Here is a 24,024-nt window from a genome sequence, read left to right on the forward strand (position 1 = left end):
GTTCCCTACCTATAAAGAAACTGTCCCTCTCCAGAAAACTCTCCAGAATAAGCGCCCAGAGAGGTGAGGAATATCTAGGATGTGCCAGCCCCTGTGAACAAATTTCAACACTACAAAAATGGTAGGGTATATTCAGGTATTTAGTATCTTTTCCCAAACTCACATTTTTAGTTGCCGGGGGGTTTATCAGCTATCACTTAAAACCCTCCATTAATTAAGACTATTAAGAAAAGAGAGCAATTAGTACCAAAGCCATTTCTAAGGAACTTAATCCCATATTTTCAAAATATCTACTCAAAGCTGTACAATATCAACACTCAGCTGGGTTTAAAAAAATGTGCTTTAAAGTATAAACATGACAAACTAAACTAAATTCAGCAGCCAAATAAAGTTCCTTAAGGACTGTGTAGCAAAGAAGTGTGGCCCTCCGTCCAGGGAGGAAGAGCCACAGACACCCTGGTGGGTGGAACCAGGAAGTCCACACCAGAAGCAGAGAGGCGGGACAAGAACAGGAAGTATAAAAGGCGGGCCTTGTGGCTCAGCTGAGTGGAAACTGTTGAGTGAGACAGATATGCCCTGCTTGCTGCTGGAGCCTGAACCTGAAGGAGACTTCTGTGCAGGAGGCCCTGACCTACCTACCCGAACAGCCAGACATGCCTGACACCAGGAGTTGCTGGGACTGCTGCTGGCAGTGTACCCTGGGGAGATGGAGGATGACCCTTGGATGCAGGTACACCTGATGGGGGGTATAGGAAGCAGCCCAGGGAAATCAGATTACTGTCTGGCTGTGGTGCTGCTGGAGACACAGTCAGCGTTTTGCAGATGGAGTCCTCGCTGACCCAGTGACAGACCACTCTGCTCTGGGCTGGGATGTGGTGGAGCTGAGTGGGCACATGTCCACCCGCCACCCTACCTGGGGGGGGGGGAGAGTACTCTCCCCTCCTTAGGCCAGGAGGCCTGCGCTCCTCAGACACCCCTGCCTGAGCCCCATAAACTCTGCTTGGCGCTCCTCTGTTGCCGGAGCCCATAGATTGTGGTTGGTGCTCGCCCCTTGTGTTGGCCCCTCGACCAGTTGGTGCTTGCCCCTGCCTGAGGGCTAGAGTACTAGACTGCAAGGTGCCTTGCCCTGCCCAGGGGCCTGGGTCCCTGCACTGTCCCTAAATGCTTTACCTCACTGCTCTCCCTTTCCTGAGGGTTGAGCCCAAGTGACTGCTAATTCCCCCTAACCCCCCTTTGATAGACTGCTACAGGAGTGTGACAGCAAAGAGGTGTGGCCTCCCTCAGAGACTGGCAGTGAGGGATGGCCACACACCCCTACACACCTACAGACTGTTAAATCCACTTTCACTAAGAGAGTCCCTTGTCCCCTTGCTGGGCTGTGTGGCAGGGCAGCTCTAATGGCTTGGAGCCCTGCTGGCTTCAAGTCTGCAGATGGTTCCTTCCCCTGTGACATCCCTCAGGGAGGAGGGAATCTCTACAGTGCCAAGCAGCTGCACATAAAAGTTAATACAGTCTCCATCCATATGTGGTATCTGTGCTGATTCCTCATGGAGTTAGTAGAGGAATGATGTGCATTTCACTGGCCCTATCCACTCCTCCCAAGCAGATCCTCAGCACTACAGATAGGCTTCTGCAGGGCCTAACGGACTAAGAGGGTAGATTACCAATTTTGGTTGGATGTATTCCTGGAGGTTTCATCACACGACAGACAATCCCAGAGGGTTGGCAACCCTTTAAGAGGGGAATGATGCCCTAGATACACACTTCCCACTTCTGTGCCTAAATTATAAGGATCCATGGAATGAAGGATATGGCTCTGAGTATGCACAGAGTTAAACTTAGTAAAAACCTCAGGACTTGGTCCAGCATTAGACATATCCACACTGTAATTAACCGTATATACAATAATTATGCTCTAAATAGAACATTAACAAAGGGATCATTAAATCCTCAAAGGTAACTGAATCAATAATTTAATTCCAGATTTATTTTCCTAGTAAAATTAGACTTGGCTCTTAGAACAAATGAGACAAAAAATAACACCATACCACTATGTAAGTTTTCATGCTTTATGAATTCATTTTAATCTTTCACACTGTACGAACTCAAGTTCTTCAGTGCTACTGGGGATACTGGTGCAAGCAGTAAACAGATCAATGTTCTGTGGTCTCGTGTACATTGTACATTCATGCAAAACATATCTAGAAATGGGGGAAAAATACCACACACAGTCTTGGAGTGTCCTTTCCTCCTCCTTCACGCAAGTCATATACCAATAAAAAAATCAACATGCAATGCTCACTAAATATTAAAAACAGTAAGGCATTGATTCAAACAGGCTTTTTTGTTTTTCACTTGAGGTTTTTTTTTCTGTTGCATGAATGAGCCAACAATCCATAGTAATAAAAAATTAGAGTCCAGCGGAGGGCAACAAAAATGATTAGGGGGTTGGAGCACATGACTTATGATAAGCGGCTGAGGGAACTGGGATTGTTTAGTCTGAGGAAGAGAAGAATGAGGGGGGATTTGATAGCTGCTTTCAACTACCTGAAAGGGGGTTCCAAAGAGGATGGCTCTAGACTGTTCTCTGTGGTAGCAGATGACAGAACAAGGAGTAGTAGTCTCAAGTTGCAGTGTAGGAGGTCTAGTTTGGATATTATTAAAAACTTTTTCACTAGGAGTGTGGTGAAGCACTGGAATGGGTTACCTAGGGAGGTGGTGGAATCTCCTCCCTTAGAGGTTTTTATGGTCAGGCTTGACGAAGTCCTGGCTGGGATGATTTAGTTGGGGATCGGTCCTGCTTCGAGTAGGGGGTTGGACTAGATGACCTCCTGAGGTCCCTTCCAACCCTGATATTCTGTGATTCTAAGTTAGAAGTACAGTAGAACTTCAGAGTTACAAACTGACCGGTCAACCACACACCTCATTTGGAACCAGAAGTACGCAATCAGGCGGCAGCAGAGCCAATAATAAAAAGCAAATACAGTACTTGTTAAACATAAACTACTAAAAAAGAAAGGGAAAGTTTAAAAACATTTTTTGACAAGGTAAGGAAACTGTTTCTGTTCTCATTTCAATTAAATTAAGATGGTTAAAAGCAGAATTTTTCTTCACATAGTAAAGTTTCAAAGCTGTATTAAGTCAATGTTCACTTGTAAACTTTTGAAAGAACAACCACAATGTTTTGTTCTGAGTTACGAACAGTTCAGAGTTATGAACAACCTCCATTCCTGAGGTGTTCGTAACTCTGAGGTTCTACTGTATTAGGTTATTTTCCCTGTTCTGACAAGCAGATATTATGTAAGATTAGTTTTGCTTTATGGTCAATTTGAGAGGCTTCCTTGGCACAGAAACAGCTTCAGGGTATTACAGTTCAAGTTTAATAAGATCAGTTTAATCAATGCAGGACAGACTGCTTATCTAGCTTATTTTGCTTTGGTGTATACTGGTGTGAGAAATCACAGTTCCCAGCACAAAGAAAACAATATCAAGTATCAGTCCCACAGAGTATGGTGCAGTCAGGATACTCTCCAGTGGGCTAAAGTTCACAAGCCACATTAGTATACATACATTTTGCTACTCAATGAAAGGTACTTTTGGCAACAAGAAGGAAAGGATTGTTCTCATCTCTTTCTTGGGGAGAGGGTGAAAGGAGGAAGGTATGGAAACCTGCCTTCAGGCATTTATTAAATCTAACAGTGTGAGGCTCTTTGCCTTTAAGAAAGGTGGATGCTGTTTAAGGGCAAGTTTTCCAAGTGACCTCAATCTAGTCTCTAAATGTGAGAGTGCCAATCTAAGTGCTGGATCATGTGAAATCTTAAACAAAATTTTGGGCACACAGTTTTGGTTGTGCATGCAAAACTGAAAGTGTATATTTACTGACCACGTTTGAAAATTTAGCCACAGTATTTACAAAACAATTAAATTCCAGCTATCTAACAGTGGAAATTTGTCACCTTCACTATGAACCTAACCAAAACAGTGTTGGGGTAGAGAAGGGTTTTCTATTGCTACAATGTAAGCAATTCCTTGGAACTGAAGTAGCATGTCACAAGCATGTCTAAGAAATGGTAAATGTGAAACAGAAGTAAAATGCAGAAAACAGCCCAAAATAAAACACAACCCCAGAGATTCTTGCATAGGGTGACCATATAGTAAGTGTGAAAAATCAGGACACTTTTATTTTCGGCGGAATAGTTGCTTATAGAAGACAAAGCCCCTAATACTGGGACGATCCTGATAATATCGGGACGTCTGGTCACCCTACCCTTACATCAATCTAATATCATGTGCCTATTTGGGAATGCATGTGCCAGTGGAGCATTTGGATTCATAGATTCATAGATTCTAGGACTGGAAGGGACCTCAAGAGGTCATCGAGTCCAGTCCCCTGCCCTCATGGCAGAACCAAATACTGTCTAGACCATCCCGGATAGACATTTATCTAACCTACTCTTAAATATCTCCAGAGATGGAGATTCCACAACCTCCCTAGGCAATTTATTCCAGTGTTTAACCACCCTGATAGTTAGGAACTTTTTCCTAATGTCCAACCTAAACCTCCCTTGCTGCCGTTAAAGCCCATTGCTTCTTGTTCTACCCTTAGAGGCTAAGGTGAACAAGTTTTCTCCCTCCTCCTTATGACACCCTTTTAGATACCTGAAAACTGCTATTATGTCCCCTCTCAGTCTTCTCTTTTCCAAACTAAACAAACCCAATTCTTTCAGTCTTCCTTCATAGGTCATGTTCTCAAGACCTTTAATCATTCTTGTTGCTCTTCTCTGGACCCTCTCCAATTTCTCCACATCTTTCTTGAAATGCGGTGCCCAGAACTGGACACAATAGTCCAGTTGAGGCCTAACCAGCGCAGAATAGAGAGGAAGAATGACTTCTCGTGTCTTGCTCACAACACACCTGTTAATGCATCCCAGAATCACATTTGCTTTTTTTGCAACAGCATAACACTATTGACTCATATTTAGCTTGTGGTCCACTATAACCCCTACAGCCCTTTCTGCCGTACTCCTTCCTAGGCAGTCTCTTCCCATTTTGTATGTGTGAAACTGATTTTTCCTTCCTAAGTGGAGCACTTTGCATTTGTCTTTGTTAAACTTCATCCTGTTTACCTCAGACCATTTCTCCAATTTGTCCAGATCATTTTGAATTATGACCCTGTCCTCCAAAGCAGTTGCAATCCCTCCCAGTTTGGCATCATCTGCAAACTTAATAAGCGTACTTTCTATGCCAATATCTAAGTCATTGATGAAGATATTGAACAGAGTGGGTCCCAAAACAGACCCCTGGATCTAAGACTAAGTACTACTGTCATGGCAATCCATTAATGGATCACCCAATTGTCTGCCAATCTCTGCACAACACAGGGCAGCAGCAGCAAACAATCCCTGCTGTGACTATAATGCCTATGTGGGTGTTGCAGTCTGGGCTGTAGATTCCCAGATCCATACAGCTCAAATATATAGTAAATGTTTCACCAACTGCCACCTCCAAATCTGTAGTTAGATTTAAATGTGCATTTTGTGAGGAAAAAGCCTTACAACCAGCTGCCAAACACAGTATGGGCTCTTTAAACATGCTCCAACCTAGATTTACAGAATATAACCAGGATTAATATTGTGTGAGACATTTGTGTTGGAAGATAAGGGTCAATGGATGAGCCAAAAGATGTGAATTATTATAACAGATATTATTTTCCATAGATTATACAAAGGTCAAAAAGCATTTAACTGTTGTGCTGAATCCTCTATCTGATACTGTAATCTTCACTATTTTCCAAAATAAAGTGGAAGAGACTGACATTTTGAGACATAATGGGCAAAACATCCTTGAAAAATTGTCATGAAAATTAAATTGTTTTGGCACATAATCAATTCAACTGGTGACTGATAATGATTAAAACATTTATGATATTTTACTTGCCCTGGGCCACTGACAGGTATTTATTAAACCTGGTTTTTATCAGTGACCTATTACCTTGGTTGTGCCATGTTGCTGCCGATCCATGGCACGGTATATGTTTTGGTCTCATGACACATCTGAATAGTAAGTATGAGACCAGTCTGTCAGTTCACTGCTATACATGCAAACAGGCCTCAAAATGGCACAGTCCTTCTTGCAAAATAAATGATCAATTTGCTGTTTTCTGTTTTTCACATTGTTTTCAACAATGATACAAAGAAAAACATACCCATTTTGCTTCAGAAGTCTGAAATGTCAAAAGATGATGCTAAATAACACTCTCACATACCTGAATTTATTCAGATTGAAACACATTAATGGTTTGAAATGTCATTATGTTTGTTTAAGACATGGCTACAATGTCTCTTGAAGACCTGCATGTGGAAGCAGGATTATATCTGCCCCAAACTGTCAAACAAAATTCTTAATGGCACTAAAAAGCCTCTAGAGGATTGTTCCCAAATCCACATGATGTTCTTAAGTGCTAATGTTAGAGCCTTCACCAGATGTGTGGCTATACATGCAGTAGGCCCGATTTCCCTCTCACTCAAACCACTGTGTATTAGAGTAGCTCAACTGAAATCTCTGAGGTAGATGAGAGGAGACTCGGGTGCAATAACCTTATCTTCTGCCTAATGCCTCTACATCTGCAAGGCCGACACACTTCAGTTGCTCCATCTAAGAGAGAGAATATCATTTGGGCCTGAAATGTCCTTCACTGCAGCAAATATCAGAAAAGTCAGTTTTGCAGATCTGTTAGACTGACTGAGGACATGGTGCACAGCCATATTTGCTCTATATTTTGTGTGAGCTGTACCATTAGGCGTGCAAGCAAAAATGTACAAACTGCACAAAACACCGTCCTTGACCCATATACTCCCAACTCCAATACATTGCAACAGGAGTTTTCCCATACAAGGCAGTATCAGATCTTAAAGGAAAACTGTCCACTTGAAATCTAGTAAACTTTTTAGTTAGATACAAGTAGTTGCAGGCCCTATACCACCCCCCAAATCCTTTTGCCAATTGTTACAACCACCTTTTAAAAAAAAAATTTCCTTCCCCTATTACTGCATGAGACCCACACAATTAATAAGGAAAACTGACAAGGAAACAATGAAAGTGATTTGAAACATTGCTGTCAAATGCACACAGTGAGTAAACTAATGTTATTTTCCTCTAATTTTTTTTCATTTTTAGTAATCCTAAGAGCTACAAGTAGCAAAATAGGCCAAATAAAATTAGACAATGATTTTTTTCCTTAGTTTGATGGTGTCCCTTTTAAGTGCACAGTTTATATATACACCATTAAAAACATCCCTCTTCCTTTTCCTGACTGCTAAGAGGGAACTTTCCATTAGGGCTGCCACCCATCCAGGTCTTACCCAGAACAGTCTGATTTTTGGCTTCTGTGTTTGGGTGCCATTTAGGGTTGCCAGGTGCCCAATTTTTGACAGGACAGTCCAGTCGAAAAGGGGACCTGGCAACCCTAGATGGCACCTGAATGAAAAGTCCAGTTACCGCGCGGTGGGAGGAAAGCACAGGGTCATTAACCCACACTAGCCCCTGCTAAGCCGGAGCTGCCTCCTACCTGTAGGCAGGCTCTTTCAGATGATGATGGGAAGAGGAGTGAGTGATGGGGGCAGGGCTTGGGGGGAAAATGCTGAGCCTGAGTGGTGCCTTGAGGGAAGAGGCAGATCAGGGGTAGGGCCTTGCAAGGAAGAGGCAGAGCAGGGGCGTGGCCTTGGGGGAAGAGGCGGGGCAGGGCCTTGGGACTCCAGTTACCAATGATTTGAAAGGTGGCAACCCTACCTTCCACCTTCTTGAATGCTAGGAAGGACTGGGAGCTTCCTCCCCTATTTGATTCTGAGATCTTGTCTACATTTACAGTGCTGCTGTAGCGTTTAGTGAAGATGCTACCTGCGATGATGGGAGAGCTTCCTCCATCAGTGTAGGTACTCCACCTCCGTGAGAGGTGGTAGCTGTGTTGATGAGAGAAGCCCTCCTGTTGACATAGCACAGTCTACACCGGGAGTTCATTTGATATAACTGCAGAATTACTATTGAGATCAGTGTGAATTTTTGGTTTAAAAAATTACATGTAGCATATGGCTGTGATACTTTGGGGTTCAATCCAGGCCAGTAGAGAGTTGTGTTCCTGCCTGCCCTGTAGCCCTGGGTGCCTCTGTGTTGTTTAGTTTTTGCTCAGAGCCCTGATACCAGCAGCCAATTTATAGCACAACAGCTTCACTTCAGGCTACAGCGCAGGTGGTGACACAGAGCTACAGTGAGAGGGGCTGAGCACGAAAGAGGAGATGGTATGAAGGAAACCCAGGGCTGGAAAGGCTGTTGGTGTCACCCTGCAGGGAGTAAGCAGGCTGGTGGGAGCCAGGATGAGGTGACTGTGTTGTAATCAGGCTGTTGCTATTGGGGCTCTGAATGAAAGTTGCACAGGACAAAGGCACCCTGGGCTAAAAGGCAGGTGGTGACACAACCCCTGACTGATTTGGGCTGAACTCCAAAATGGCCAAGTTATATTTGATTGAATATGCTTCCACTTTGTTAACCAAGGTAAGTCTTACAGATCTGTTTTCCCAATAGCAGCAGGGCCATGAGCTGGCAAATCAAGTTCACTAGAAGCAATGTCTTAGCGCTACAACTACACCAAAGCCTCTCAAGAAATCAACCTCTTTGGTCTGCTTGACCTTTATCAGATGAGATTGTTAAAACGAGTTGGTTTTTTCACTGAAATGTTCTGAAATACTTGAAAATACCTTTTAATAGTGTGCCATACAGGCAAGTTTTCATCCAGCATCCATGTGGCCTCTAATTTGATATATGCAAAATCACTCACTTGTTATGCACATATAGTAATTAGCTGCTTAATTACTGCATATGCACACACAATTGCCTTCATGCATTAAAAAGCCTGTAATTGTGAGTGAAATTCACTCCAGTGCAGAGACCAGCACCAGTGGCAGAATATATCAAAGCAGCTCCATTCCTCTTCAGGCATCTACACAAAGTGGCCAGATTTTCAAAACTCAGCATTTTTCTCATTGTTCTCAATAGGAACAACCTGGTGCTGAGCACTTTTGAAATCTCGCCATTTCAGTTAGGTGTTTGAAAACCTAGCCTCAATGAGGGTGCTGAGCACTCATGGAAATCTGTTTCTAGGCCTCTGCACCATTTAAGTTCCATTCAAGGGGCCATACGTGGTGCATAGGCCATAAGCTGATACTATGCACAGGGATGAATTTCACCTTGTATGTGATAGATGTGCACACTGAGGTTGCCTTTGGGGACCACAAAGCCCAAGGCGAAAGCCCCAATAAAAACAAAGCTAATCTTGGCTTTCATGTGAAAGTAAAATGCTTCTCTAGCTCTTTGTGTTCCAGAGAGCCTTGAAAATGAAAAAAAAAAAAACCAGTCAATTGTTGGGGTTGTTGGGGTTATTTTTTTTTTAATTTTGAAATATTTAGTAAAGAGAGTAACTTAGAAAAGCAAAACATGGTAGTGCCCTCCTCTGAATTTCTACTAGCTTGATGACGTGGCCTTGAATCAATAAAATGATGTATGACAATCCATTTAATTGGTATGTGTTATCTAATCTACAATTACAGGACCTTCTCTGCTTCTCTTTGAAACCATATAAAAACAAATCAGGATTTGCAATATATAAAAAAGTATAAAAGAAATATGGTTGCTGAAGTATATTCACGTGTTGTAGGGATTTGTGTGGTGAAGGGTTATACTACACCTCTAACCCGATATAACGCGACCCGATATAACACGAATTCGGATATAACGCAGTAAAGCAGCACTCCGGGGGGGGAGGGGGAGGGTTGGGGGGAGGAGGCTGCACACTCCAGCAGATCAAAGCAAGTTTGATAGAACGCAATTTCACCTATAACGCAGTAAGATTTTTTTTGGCTCCCGAGAACAGCGTTATATTGGGGTAGAGGTGTACATTGTTTTAAATCCAACTGCAGCCTACCAACAAATAGCTTTACCCAATCAAAAAATGTGTTGGCTTCTAAGAAAACCAGTTCTATTAAACAGAATCCACAAGAGGTTGCCTGTTTTAAATACAAAACTGCTAATACTAACATGAAAACTTCCATAAATTGGCCCCCTCACACAAGTGAAGAGTTGACACCATACTGTATATCACATTACTGTACATGGTGCCAACTTTTATGCCCTACCGTCTACGTGCAAGGGGACCAAGTTACAACTGTTCTCAGAAGTATAATTATGAATTTCCTGACTTTATTTTATTTATTTCAATTTATACAACAGAAAATAAAATTAAAAACAGCATCTGTTCCAGACTCTGGGCAGCTCTGATGACCTCTCTATAACTATGTGATATACACACAGGTTCTCTCAGTTGATCCCACTGCACAATACCCAGCAACTGAAACTGTATCACAAAAACATAATACTTCTGACAAAAAACCAGTAGAGTCCCTTAAAACCACATTATCCCAGTTTGGCTTTCTCCATGTTTTTTGCTCCCCTCTGCAACACACAGCAGCTGCAAACACTGAGGCCCTACCCAATTGTGCAGTCCCTTCCTAACACCTGTGGATTAACTTGTACATTGACTGGGTAGTTTTCTCCTTATTCCCCTTTTCCTGCTTTTATAACCAGCCTGCAATTAAATGTGAAATACTTTCTGCAATATTATGGCTAAGTTCTTAACACACAAAAGTCAGGAAATCGTCAGGATTCCTACAGCAGCTACAGCTCAGGCACACTGAAGGTTCATAGAACAGCATGAAAATCAGCACCATATACTGTACAGCAATAGAAAATATACAGGACTTGATTCTGATTTCTTTTACAATGGTTTTATACTCCTATAGCTCCATTTACTTAAGTGGAGTTACATGTGATTTATCCCACTGCAAAAGGAGACTCAGGCCCAAGACTGGGGATGAGTTGTGGTTGTTGTGGGAGCCATAATTCTGCCTTTTGTTATTTATGTATGTGGAACCTCATCAAAATGTTGCGTTAACATATATTTTGCATTTATAAACTGCATTTATTTTAACCTATACCTAGCTTCAGATCATGTAGAAACACAGTGGCAGCAAATATTTGTTGGAGGTTATTAGAAATTATTAATATAGATTTAAATTTCATATAATTTCTTACTGAAATTATTTGCTTTCAACATCTTGAAACTGGCATGTTAATAGCATCATTTATTACATTAAAAAGAACAAGGAGCACTTGTGGCACCTTAGAGACTACCAACTTTATTTGGGCATAAGCTTTCGTGGGCTAAAACCCAGTTCATCGGATGCTAATCAATTAAGGTGGGCTATTATCAGCAGGGAAAAAAAAAACTTTTGTAGTGATAATCAAGATGGCCCATTTCAAAATGTTGACAGTGTTGGTATAGGTATGCATAGGAGTGACTCAGGAGGGAGAACCATAAGTGTCAATAATAAAGCCTTCTGGCCTGGCCTGAATGAACTGATGAATGAAATGTCTCCATCTCTTCCATGTTTGAACTTTAATTTGACCTAATAACTAGCAAGCAACATAGAATGGAATGTGTAGTAGTTATCAGGTGCAAACCCACCTCACACACACACACAAAAATAATAATAAGCCTCTATATGCCTGGCTGGCTAGCAAAAAAAAAGCAAAAAAAAAGAAAAAAAAAAAAAAAACTGTTCACAGAAAGAGTTACTAACTAGCTAAAGTGGTTTTTGCCAAGTATGAACTGCTTAATGTAAAATTGCTATTGCAAAATATTGTATTTGCTTTGGGAATAAGGTGGGGGGGGGGAGGGGGGGGGGGGATAGAGGCTTAGTTAAAGTTTAGTAATAAAAAGAAAAAAAAAACTTGTATCTGTGTGTGTGATTTTTTTGACACTCTGTCTCCTTGCACAGCATTTGAGATCTCAAATAAACTTTGTCTGCTTCTCCACCTTGGTGTGTTTATTGGAGCGAAGCACACCGGGCAACGAACCACTGTTGCTGTCCTCAGGCCTCTGTGCCGGCAACAACAGGAAGGTGTGAGTAACAGTAGGGGGGAAAATTAGCATGGGGAAATAGTTTTTAGTTTGTGTAATGACCCCCTGTGGAGTTAGGCCTTTGCTACATAAGGGGCAAATTCTGTCCCACTCACTGTACTGATTTGGGGGGGAGGGGGAATCTTTGCATGGAGGTCCTCGGAAAGATTTCTTCCCCAGCCTACTCTCCTGTGTGTTTAATTGTGGGAAGGTAAAGATATAGCCGTGATTTTTTAATTTTGTGACTGTCATTTTAGAGCATAACTCTCAATAAGTTACCCTAATATGATTTTTTTTCTATTCAATAACAGCAACCACACACAATAACATCATGTGTTTGGCTGTCTATTTTGCAGAAAGGCCAAGTAGTTTACAGCATGTACAAAATAATAAAGTAGCAAAAATCTAAAATGGAAAGTTGTAGGGAAGATATCTCACTAATTTCTTTAGGACTGATGTCCTCCCTCTGACTCATCCCACAAATTTACAGTTTTGTTTTTGGGGGTATTTTTAAACTTGTAAACAATTCAGTATTTGTCACGAACATTTAATAGATGGTACATGCTCTGACTTTATTGAAGACTCAAGCTAATGTGCATTGTTTGTGCAGAGAGCTGCAGAATCAAAATTCTGATGGCCATGCAATATCATAAATGTGTATGTGCACCATATTCTTATTTAGCTCAAATGACAGAGGCCAGTGCTTTTGAAGCCTCAGCTTCTGACTCCTAAACCCTCTTTCACTGTGGTGCTCAGTGACCATGGTTTGCAGCACAGTGACAACAAAAATATCCTGTCTGGCCATCCTTTTTTTATAATGATAAACATATTCCAGCTGACTCATTATTTATAAATTACATTGCAGTAGCAACCAATCTCTGCAGTAAGCAAGGGGGAGACTGATCCAAGGATGGGTGCAATAAACAAACAGTGTTTGGCTCTGTAAACGCACATATGAAGACACAGGATGTGAGTCACTGCCCTAGGGCAAGTATAAGGCCTCTCTGGGGAACAGCCCCAGTACTGGGGAACCCTATGCAAAGCATAGAGTGACCTGGTGCCCCCCACTATAGGGAGCATTCTGAGGTGGAACAGCGATGTATTGGGTGAGTATGGCTAAGGCAGATCTGCATTCTGGTGATTCTGTATCAGTGCAAAAGCTTACGGGGCTGCTGTAACAAGGACATATCTTAAGGTGGCCTTCTAGGCTGCCCTGATCTACCCGGGGTCCGTGCAGGACCAGATGTCCCGATAAAATCAGGACCATCCCGATATTTAGGTGTTTGTCCCACGTCCTGACTGATCTTTGGTAGGGACGCAATTTGTCCCGATATTTCGTTCTGCCGGCAGCACTCGCCTTATTTATTTATTTTGCTGCTCCGCCACCAGCACTCGGCTTTTTTTTCCTTCCCCCTCATTGTTCTGCCACCAGCACTCGGCTTTTTTTTTTCCCCCTCGTTGCTCCGCCACCAGCACTCGGCTTTTTTTTTTTTTTTTGCTCCGCCGGGGGACCCCCCTGTCCCATTGTGTCCCGATATTTTCTCCCTCTCATCTGGTCACCCTATGCAGGACTCTGGTTGACCATGAATAGGCTAAGCTTCAGCCACCTCCACTTATTCCCTGTCCTGGTGATGAAGCTGGTCCATCATCCCTACCTGAAGAATTTACAATGTACAGAGACTTCATATGTAAAGGTGCATATATAGTACATCTGACATGTGGGGGGACTATGTTAGAAGAACAATTGGGTTGCAAAGTAAAGGATGCCTGTGCAACCTTAATTCAGCCTCTGTATGCATCTGCATTATGATACAGTCTTTATTAATGTGAATTATATGTATAATTATGTGTATTTAGTCAATATTTCTTTTTACACTCCTCATTCAGTAAGACTCAGGAATTATTTAATGCACACCATCCTAATCCTGCACGTAATACCAAATTATCAATTTCCTCCTAGGCACTTCTGTAGTGCTCTCACAATGATAGTATCCGGGTGCTTACAGACATTAATGAATTTCTCTTCACAATACTACTGTGAGATTAGATGGTGGTACTATCCCCAATTTACAGCTGGGGAACTGTAGCACAGCGAAGTTAAAGCCAAAATTGTCAAATGTCCACTAATTTTGGGTGCACAATCTGAGACACCTAGGACCACACTTTTCAGATACTTAGCATTTTTAGACAACTTTACAAGTGTCCAAGACACTCTCGTGTCTGCTAAGTCTCTAGGTGTGTGAAGGGAGATTTTTCCGGAGGCTAACAATGTGGGTCTTACAATGGAAAGTGTTGGGAAACCTTAGCCATATAGGCAGTGTGACCAGCTCTGCCATTGACTGAAAATGGTTTTTAATTGTACAGCTTGTCAGTAAGCTCAATAAAAATTAATTCTATTGAGCATGCTTAATGGCTAATTTTCATGCCATCACAATAGCTCAAAACAGATAATTGCCTATCTACAGGGTCTACTCTGTGTTACAAAATGCCTGCAAAATTAAATTTTAGAAGTCAACGCTGGTTGTAAGATTCTTTAAAAATTCCACTTTACATTTGTATCTTGCAACCTAATATCTGCTATTCAAAGTGTATTTTTTATATTAAAACTATAAATTTAGCTGCAAGGGTAAGTTTCAGCCCAGTGGCTTCAACTGGGTTCCATTGAAGCACAGAGTTTCATAAGAATGACCACTTTGGGTAAGACCAGTGGTCCATCTGGTCCAGCATTAGTGGCCAGTGCCAGATGCTTCAGAGGAAATGAACATAACAGGGCAATTTATCGAGTGTTGTTCAGACCCACCTTCTGGCAGTCATAGGTTTAGTGACACCCAGAACATCAAATTGCATCCCTGAAATCTTGGCTAATAACCATTGATGGACCTATCCTCCATGAACTTATCTAGTTCTTTTTTGAACTCATATATACTTTTGGCCTTGACAACATCCCTTGGCAATGAGTTCCACAGGTTGACTGTGTGTTGTATGAAGTATTTTCTTTTGTTTGTTTTAAACCTACTGGCCAATTAATTTCATTGGGAGACCCCTGATACTTGTTATGTGTGAAAGGGTAAATAACACTTCCTTATTCACTTTCTCCACACCATTCCTGAGTTTATAGACCTCTATGTATGATCTCTTTTTTCTAAGGGTATGTCTACACTACAGGATTATTCTGATTTTACAGAAACCGATTTTTGGAAACAGATTGTATAAAGTTGAGTGCATGCGGCCACACTAAGCATATTAATTCGGCGGTGTGCGTCCATGTACCGAGGTTAGTGTCGACTTCTGGAGCATTGCACTGTGGGTAGCTATTCCATAGCTATCCCATAGTTCCTGCAGCCCATTGGAATTCTGGGTTGAGATACCAATGCCCGATGGGGCAAAAAATTTGTCGTGGGTGGTTATGGGTAAATGTCGTCAGTCTATCCTCCCTCCGGCAGACAATCATTTTGCACCCTTTTCCCTGGATTGCCTGGGCAGATGCCATAGCACAGCAACCATGGAGCCCGTTCAGCCTTTTTTCACCTTTTTTGTCACCGCACTGGATGTTGCTAACAGACGTGATACTGCAGCGCTACACAGCAGCATCCCCTTGCCTTTGCAAGTTAGCAGAGACGGTTACCAGCTCTACTGTACCGTCTGCTGCTTTGCAAGTTGACAATGATGGTTACCAGTCATACTGTACCATCTGCTGCTGTCATGGGTGCTCCTGGCCAGCCTCGGTGAGGTCGGTCGGGGGCGCGTGGACAAAAATGGGAATGACTCCCCAGGTCATTCTCTTCTTTAAGTTTTGTCTAATGGAGAGTCAGTCCTGCCTAGAATATCAGGCAAGCCTACTAAAGAACCAGAGAGGCAAATGGATGCTCTGGGTCAGAGCCCCAGACATCCCGCAGAAATGATGAGCTGCATGCCATTCTAGGGGGTGCCCTTGCAACAATGCCACCCGTTGCTTCCCTCCTCCCCCACAACTGCCACGGTAGCCCAGGAGGGATCCCCCCATTTGTGTGATGAAGTAATAAAGAATGCATGAATAAGAAACAACACTGACTTTATTGCCTCTGCAAGCAGAGATCAAAGGGGGGAGAGGAGGGAAGCCTCCAGCTGCCATGATATTCCAGGCAGGAGTGAATCTCCATTAGACAAAACTTAAAGAACAGAATGACCTGAAGTCATTCCCATTTTTGCCCAGGTGCCCCCGGCCGACCTCACCGAGGCCAGCCAGGAGCACTCACAGGACAACGATGACAGATACCAGTCCTGCTGTATCGTCTGCCATCCGCAAGGGAAGGGAAGGGAAGGGGATGCTGCTGTGTAGCACTGCAGCACCGCGTCTGTCAGCAGCATCCAGTAGACATACGGTGCCATTGAAAAAAGGCGAGAAACGGTTTTTTTCCCTTTGCTTTCACGGAAGGGGGAGGGGGGCTGATGACATATACCCTGAACCACCCGTGACAATGTTTTTGACCCTTCAGGCTTTGGGAGCTCAGCCAAGAATTCAAATGATTTTCAGAGAGTGCGGGAACTGTGGGATAGCTACAGTCGTCAGTTGCCCCACCCTCCGTGAGCGTCCATTTGATTCTTTGGCTTTCTGGTACGCTTGTCTCAGCTTCTTAAGTTTCACGCAGCACTGTGTTGAATCCCTGTTGTGGCCTCTGTCCATCATAGCCTTGGAGATTTTTTCAAATGTTTTGGCATTTCGTCTTTTAGAACGGAGTTCTGATAGAACAGATTCATCTCCCCCATACAGAGATCAGATTCAGTATCTCCCGTACAGTCCATGCTTGAGCTCTTTTTTGATTCTGGGACTGCATGGTCACCACGCTGGGCAAACAGGAAATGAAATTCAAAAGTTCATGGGGCTTTTCCTGTTTACCTGGCCAGTGCATCTGAGTTCAGACTGCTGTCCAGAGCGGTCACAATGGTGCACTGTGCACTGTGCACTGTGGGAAGCCAATACCGTTGAATTGCGGCCACACTAACCCTAATTCGAAATGGCAATACCGATTTCAGCTCTACTCCCCTCGTCGGGGAGGAGTACAGATATCGATATTAAGAGCCCTTTATATCGAAATAAAGGGCTTCGTTGTGTGGACGGGTGCAGGGTTAATTCGGTTTAACGCTGCTAAATTTGAGATAAACCTGTAGTGTAGACCAGGCCTACGATGAACAGTCCCAGACTTCTTTATTTCTCCTCATATGGAGGCTATTCCACTCCTGTAATCATGTTTGTTTCCCTTCTCTGTACTTTCTCCTATTCTAATATATCTTTTTGGAGATTGGTGCTCAGAATTGCACCCAGTATTCAGGGTGTGAGAGTACCATGGATTTATATAGTGGCATTATGATACATTCTGTTGTATTATCTATCCCTTTCCTAATGGTTCTTAACATTCTGTTAGCTGTTGTGACTGCTGCTGCACATTATGCAGAACTTTTCAGAGAACAACCCACAGTGACTCCAAGATCTCTTTCTTGAGTGGTAACAGCTAATTTAGACCCCCTCATTTGGATTATGTTTTCTATGTGCATTGCTTTGCATTTATCAACACTGAATTTCATCTCCCATTTTCTTGCACAGTCACCCAGTTTTGTGAGATTCCTTTTAACTCTTAGTTAAGTTCAAAGCTGACTGAAATCTTGAGTAATTTTATATCATCTGCAAACTTTGTCACCTCACTTTATCCATTTTTCCAGATCATTTATGATATTATTCAGATTCAGTAGCAGAATCAGAACCCAAAAGTGATACCTTCATGGTTAACTATAATTTAAAATGATTATTATTACTGTACATTTCTAGGGGAGACTTCATCTATTCTCCCCTCTAATCCTTATTTCTATTCCTTTAACTTCCCCAAGTACTGATATTTTCACCATCCCTCAACTGACAGTGCCACTACCAATCTGAAGCCTATAAAGCTACTCAGGTTAATGCTAATTAAAAGCAATCCTAATAATGAGCATAACAATGTCTTGTGACAGTGCACTTACAATCAACTCCATCATGCCCCCTCATTGCTGGACAGGTTTCCCAGTGGCGGGTTGTACTGGCCAGAAGCACTTTAAGAAATGATGTACAAAATGACTATCTTTTAACAAAGAAATTGTACAGGGAAAAACAAAACACAATTCGTTTCAAACTACAGGAAGTTAATGGGATATCTCTGTAGTTTAAAAGTAATTTTATACAGCACTGTACATATATTTATTCCTATATAATGCATTTATGATGTAGTAGTTTTTTAATTGGTATTTATAGTCTATGCTGCTTTCTCTATTATTGATGTTTTATATGGTAACTGTTTGCACAGTTCTCTAAGCATATTAGTGGCAAAGGGATCAGAAAGATACTGAAGAAATAATTGTCAATAATTTTTACTATTATTATTTAATGCTTTATTTGCTTCTTTTACTACCTCTCTTTTATGTTTTCATTAAAATGCTGTTGTTACATTTTAATTCTACAACTTTTTAGGAACGAAGGGTGCCTCATAAGCAAAATTATTAGCATTCTTGTTTAGTGTTTTATTTGATTTTTACATTTCCTCCTTTGTTCTCTCCCTTTTCTCATTAAATTTACGCTGTTTAGGTGTGCAGCACCCCAAGTCACCTTGTCACTGAACACCCAGGAAGTGAGGGGTTTATAAGCTAAGTGAGATCATTTAGTATTTTATTTGGTTGCCATTTTACAGGTTTTTTCTGTTTTTCTGTTTTGATATCATTTTAATCGATGTTGCTAGGAAATGTTTATATTTTTGAAAGGCTGTTCCCTAGAACATATATCAGCAGGTGGGAGATGGCCACAAAATTATGAGTAATTTAGTATTTAATTTCAGGTTTGTTTGGTTTTACTATTGCTTTATTCCAATGTGATTGTTGTTCATTATGAACATTATAACAGTGCAGCATCCCAACTTCAACAGGGGACGGAAGGCACATCAGAAACTAAATATTATCAGATATTTAATAGGGAGAGGGGGTATTTTATGCCATTTGTACACTTTACCACTTTACCTGCTTAAACTGTTGCTTCCCTGCTGTAGTTGGCAACTGCAGGAATAGGATGGGAAAGGAAGGATTGAAAGCTAATGGTAATCATGATAATAATGAATAGTAATACTCACCAGTGACACGGATGGATTCAAGCATCATTCCTCTTGCAGTCTGTGTGTGTGTGTGTGTGTGTGTGTGTGTGTGTGTCTACCTCTCCTGCCCTAACACCCTAAATGTGCCCCCTCTGCATGGAGAGCCGTGAGACACAGGCAAGGAGTAGCGTGGAGACAGTATCCTCCTTTTGTTTATCCACAGGCTGGTGAAAGGGGGAGGCAGGAGAGGAGAGGGCTGAGGTGGCTGCAGCAGAGGGGAGGGTGCACTGCACACCTAGCAGCAGCTGCTGCCTCCCCTACTCCCTGCTTCAGGGACAGCAGGAAAAGGGCTGACTAGGCCCTGTTGCCAGGACACCCGCCAGCCTTCCATGGCACGGCACGGCACGGCACGGCACAGCCCTAGGGCGAGACGAACGGAACAACAAAACCCAGCACCCGCGCAAAGAGGGAGACAATGCGGTTTTCCGGATGGAGACTACAAGTCCCAGCATGCAGTGCGCCACAACGATTCCCAGCTGTCCTATGCACAGCCGGGAGCGAGGTGACGCGTTGCATCCTGGAATTTGTAGTCTGGGAGGGAGGTTAAGCAGCGTTGCCAAACCCAGACATGCCAAACTCACGCTGCAGTGCTTTGTACGACGTGGAGATCTGCACAGTGGACTGTGGCTCACACATCCCCATGACATTTCAAGTGGGCAGAGTTGGGCCAGTACCCCTACTTTTATTTTTCCAGTTTGATCTCTTGTGATTTTACTCTAGTTGATGTAAATGCAAATACTGGACCAAATTCAGCAATGAAATAAATTATAGTGTAAGTTACACCTCGGGTATAACGTAGAAAAATGGATATAAGTGCCCCAGTAATGAGACTTGTGCCAATTTAACATTCAGTGCATGTGCAAACTGAGTGTGACGTATACCACTATGAAATCTCTGGGGCCCGAATTGAATCTTAGTGTAATCAGCATCAACTCTCACTGAAGTTATTGCCAGTTGTATCCACTTACACTAGGGCTGCATTTTGGCATCTGAGTTTGGATGAGGCTGTGGAGGGAGTGAGGCTGTTGTATGTTAGAGCAGCCTGTTTGCCTTTCTTTTGATGACACCCATCCCCCTCCCTTGACATGTAAGTTACACAAATTTTAAATACCCACTAAATGTCAAATAGCAGCTAGTTACACTGCCTTGACACATAGATTTGTTTGACCAACTAACATACATTTGTTCTGGGAGGTTTTTGTTTTCTTTCAGACTTCAGAATATTACTGAGATAAATATTTTTTGAATCAGACTCTGTTGGAATACACTTTGTACAGTAATACATTTTGATTTTCTAACTGGTCAGCATTGTGTTTACACTTTCAGTCACTGTTTTCCGATTATGTACAATGTCTAGTATTTGAATTAACCATTTAACAAAAAATACAACATACTGTGTATGGACTTTTTTCTTAAATCGTAATAATACAAAATCATGACATCTGACTGTAATACGATGTAACAGAAAATGAATGTCCAAACCCCGACGCTACAGAAGTTAAAAATCTAATTCTGAGTCCTACCTGAAAATGTTTCATGGAGCTCCATGAATCCTCCTACTGGATATGTTTAAATATAAAATACAATGGCTGAGTAACTGGGCTCTCCCCACATAATGCTGATCATATAGATTTGTATCTTCTTTCTATCCCTGTTTATAGGCCATGAATCTAGATAGCAATGTGTCACCCATCCATTTTTGGTAGTTTTCTAAATTCTTGACACTCCCAGGCTATGTACAAGGAACCTAAGGAGAACAATAGGATACAAAAGCGATGTTTAAAAGCCAGGGTTCAGATTGTACCACAATACAAGCAGTCACAGTTTAAAAAAAGATAGCCTTATGCTTTGTTACCATCACCGCAGCTTCATATGTACTCAAAAGCTGGGGTATTAAAACTCAGAATCTATACTAACATGAGAGCTAGTACTGAAATACAATTACACATAGTTGAAGGCTGACAGACTTTAGATCCTTTTTAACTTGAATTCTTCTAGGGATAGAAAGGATTTGCAATCTGTCCAAAACAAATCTAAGTTTAACCTATAAAGAAATTGATCTAATTTGTATATTTATAATAAATCTTGATAGCACTGGAGTATCCGAACCCACAGGCTTCTCTACAAGTCAAAAAAATCATAGGAAATTAATAAACACATTTTTAAAATATAGATAGACCAAGCTATCCGTGGTAGGTTAGAGTCTGCTCACAAGCCACTTATCACTTCACGTGATACCTGGCAGTTATAATAAAAACAGCAAATCAGTTCAAGCAATGTAAATAATCAGAATAAGAGAATAACAAATTGGTGTTCATCAATGCACTTGGGTAACGTGCTAAATTAGCATATCTCTCATATGGTGTTTGCTGGTGGAGCTCCTACACAGCCCCATCCGAAGTATTTAAAGAGCTGTCTCCCCCTGCAGAACCCTGAGGGCCAGGGGGAGCAGAGAAACAGACATTGCCTTCTCTTCATCAAGGGTGAACTTCCTTCGGTGCAGCAGCCCCCACTGGCCTGGGTGCAGTTTTCAGCAAATACCAGTGCAATGTGTACCCACTAAGGAATCTAGTATCAGAGGGGTAGCCGTGTTAGTCTGGATCTGTAAAAGCAGGAAATTCCACTAAATGCATCTGACTAAGTGGGTATTCACCCACGAAAGCTCATGCTCCAAAACGTCTGTTAGTCTATAAGGTGCCACAGGACTCTTTGCTGCTTTTAAGGAATCTAGCCTAGTCTCAGGAGATATGAATAAGTTCTGGGTGTAGTCAGCTAAATGCTAAGCTCGCTAAGCTTGAATCAGGTCCAGTTTGGAGAAGTACATGGATCCTGCAAATGGTAAGATGAAGTCCTCAGTGGTAGGTAGTGGATATCTGTCTGGTAAAGTAACTTAATTAACTGTCTGCAGATTGATGTAGACTCAGAGTTCCCTGATTTTTCTCTGTTTTACTGTGAAGTTGGGGATGCAGGGAGAGTCTTGAATTGGTTCAGTGATCCATAGATCCTGAAGGTAGCTTAATTCAGTGGAGACTTGGGGCCACAGCCCAAAGTCACTGGAAGCCAGAGCATTTGAAAAAATTAAATAGTTTCAGTTCACCTTCCTCCCTCTCCCCACCAGACGCCTTCCCATTCTTTTTTGGCTACCTGCTATCCATGGTGGTTACCTCTCCCTCATGCCTCATTTCTCTCACATTCACACTCCTGCTTGCATTCAGTCATCCCAGTGTAAGCAGAATTAAGGACTACATAGGGTCCCAGTGGTTTCTGGAGGTAGGGAGCCCCTGAGACCTCAGTGCCAGTTTTCCTGCTGGTAACAGGAGGTGGGAAGTGGAGAAGGCTGCTCAAGGTTTGGCATTTTCCCTGCCAGCAATAGCAAGCAGCAGTGAGGAAGCAGGGTGCTTAGTCAAGTGCCTGGATTGCCTTTGGAGTGGCACTGATTGCGTTCTGTACAGTGTCTATTAAGCAGGGGTCATTGCTGCATATGAGCTCACTCTAGAGGGAAATCTAGCTCACATAGTCTTAACAAGAATCTAGTGCATTTAAAAATGTACTGAAACCTGATACAGCACCGCAAAAAGACTGTGCTCTCCCTGGAAAGTCAGTACAGTTGGAGAGTGGGTAAAATACTGCAGGGCTCCCCCACTTCCACAGAAAAGACATGTCTAGATAAATTGGGGGTTCAGCTAGCACCTGTTTGGGAGAATGGATGTTATTGTGGGGAGAGGTGGGGAAGTCTTGTACTCTGGGGGCTGATGTTTGGGATCAGATGATATTCATAGGAAACTATCTTAAATAGTAGGATTCCTGAAAACAAACAAATCTAAATCCCAATTTCAACATATTCACCCATTGTTAAGAGACAGAATTAAAGCTAACATGGGAACAGAACCTGGGATTTAAAATCTCCACTTCAACATTGCATTCATTCCAGAGATCATTTAACTTTGTTTCGTCAGAAATATAATTTGACCTACTTGCATATAGAAAAATATCCTTACAGGAGCATTATTGTCTGTGCATGTATGATCCAGAAAAGCAGAAAGATATTATGTGGTTCCCTACTCTGTATCAATTTAAGTAATGCTGCCAAATCACAAGCTTTTTTTTTTTTAATAATCTCTGCTTTATTTTGTTCCTCTCGCTGTTTGGTCCCTGTGTTTGGGCTAATTTCAGTGGTCCATGAAATCCTACTCTGCTCAGAAAGATTAGTACAGACCCAGGGTAGTTGAAATAAAAAGTTCACATTATTTGGCACAAACTCAGAGCAGTCGCAGTGGAAGGGTTTCCCCCCATTATCTGATTTAATGGTTCTGCTAACTGCTTGACTAGTTTCTGACCAAACAACTTCACTAACAATCTGCCTCTAATTGATTCTCTCTTCTGTTGCACCTTTTCTAGAACCTTCTCCTAAAGTCTCTATGACATCGCTGTCTGACTGACTGGATTCTAAAGTTCTCCCTGTAAACAGTGACTATGTTACTTGTTTAGAGAGGGCCAAATTGCCTTACTTACACAAACCGTACTATTCAATGGGACTACACCTTTAAGGTAAGCAGGTACTGTGCAGATCTTTCTGAAAGAGTAAGACCTGAAGCAGGGCCTAAGTTAGCCTGAATACAGGGGCTAAATTCAGTGCTGGTATATGCCAGGGAACTGCATGCAGCCAGCACAGCCTGGAGTGAGTGGCACAGCCTGGGAGCGATCTGGTACCTAAAGCTGTTTCCTGATGGAATCATGAGGGATGGTGGCACTGGAAATACTTCCTGTCCCACCTGACTGTGAATCCCTGGAATGTGGCAGCCATTGCTAGTACAAAATTCCACCTTCCTACATCTGAAGCTTTCTTTGCATGTGGATCTCAATGCTCTC

At 42.2% G+C, this 24,024-nt stretch overlaps 2 protein-coding genes across 3 annotated transcripts in view; one reads left to right on the forward strand and one right to left on the reverse strand.

The window, feature by feature from the left end:
• Window positions 1-23,526, reverse strand: part of KIAA0895 (KIAA0895 ortholog) — a 51,908-nt gene extending 28,382 nt beyond the window's left edge. The window contains exons 1-2 of one of the 2 annotated variants that reach the window (XM_039526510.1): window positions 23,130-23,526; window positions 20,679-20,902 (exon numbers count right to left, since the gene is read on the reverse strand). In XM_039526510.1, the coding sequence (XP_039382444.1) occupies window positions 20,679-20,703 (25 nt within the window). In that variant the 5' untranslated portion in view covers window positions 20,704-20,902; window positions 23,130-23,526. Of the gene's footprint in view, window positions 1-19,134; window positions 19,577-20,678; window positions 20,903-23,129 lie in introns of those variants that run through there. The other variant, XM_039526509.1, reaches the window with a different exon arrangement.
• A 154-nt stretch (window positions 23,527-23,680) lies between these two features.
• ANLN (anillin actin binding protein) overlaps window positions 23,681-24,024 on the forward strand; it is a 55,553-nt gene continuing 55,209 nt past the window's right edge. The window contains exon 1 of the mRNA XM_039526445.1: window positions 23,681-23,703. The gene's annotated coding sequence lies outside the window, so the exon portion shown is untranslated. The remainder of the gene's footprint in view (window positions 23,704-24,024) is intronic.

This window comes from Mauremys reevesii, linkage group 2 (assembly GCF_016161935.1).
Source record: "Mauremys reevesii isolate NIE-2019 linkage group 2, ASM1616193v1, whole genome shotgun sequence".
Lineage (NCBI taxonomy): Eukaryota > Metazoa > Chordata > Testudines > Geoemydidae > Mauremys > Mauremys reevesii.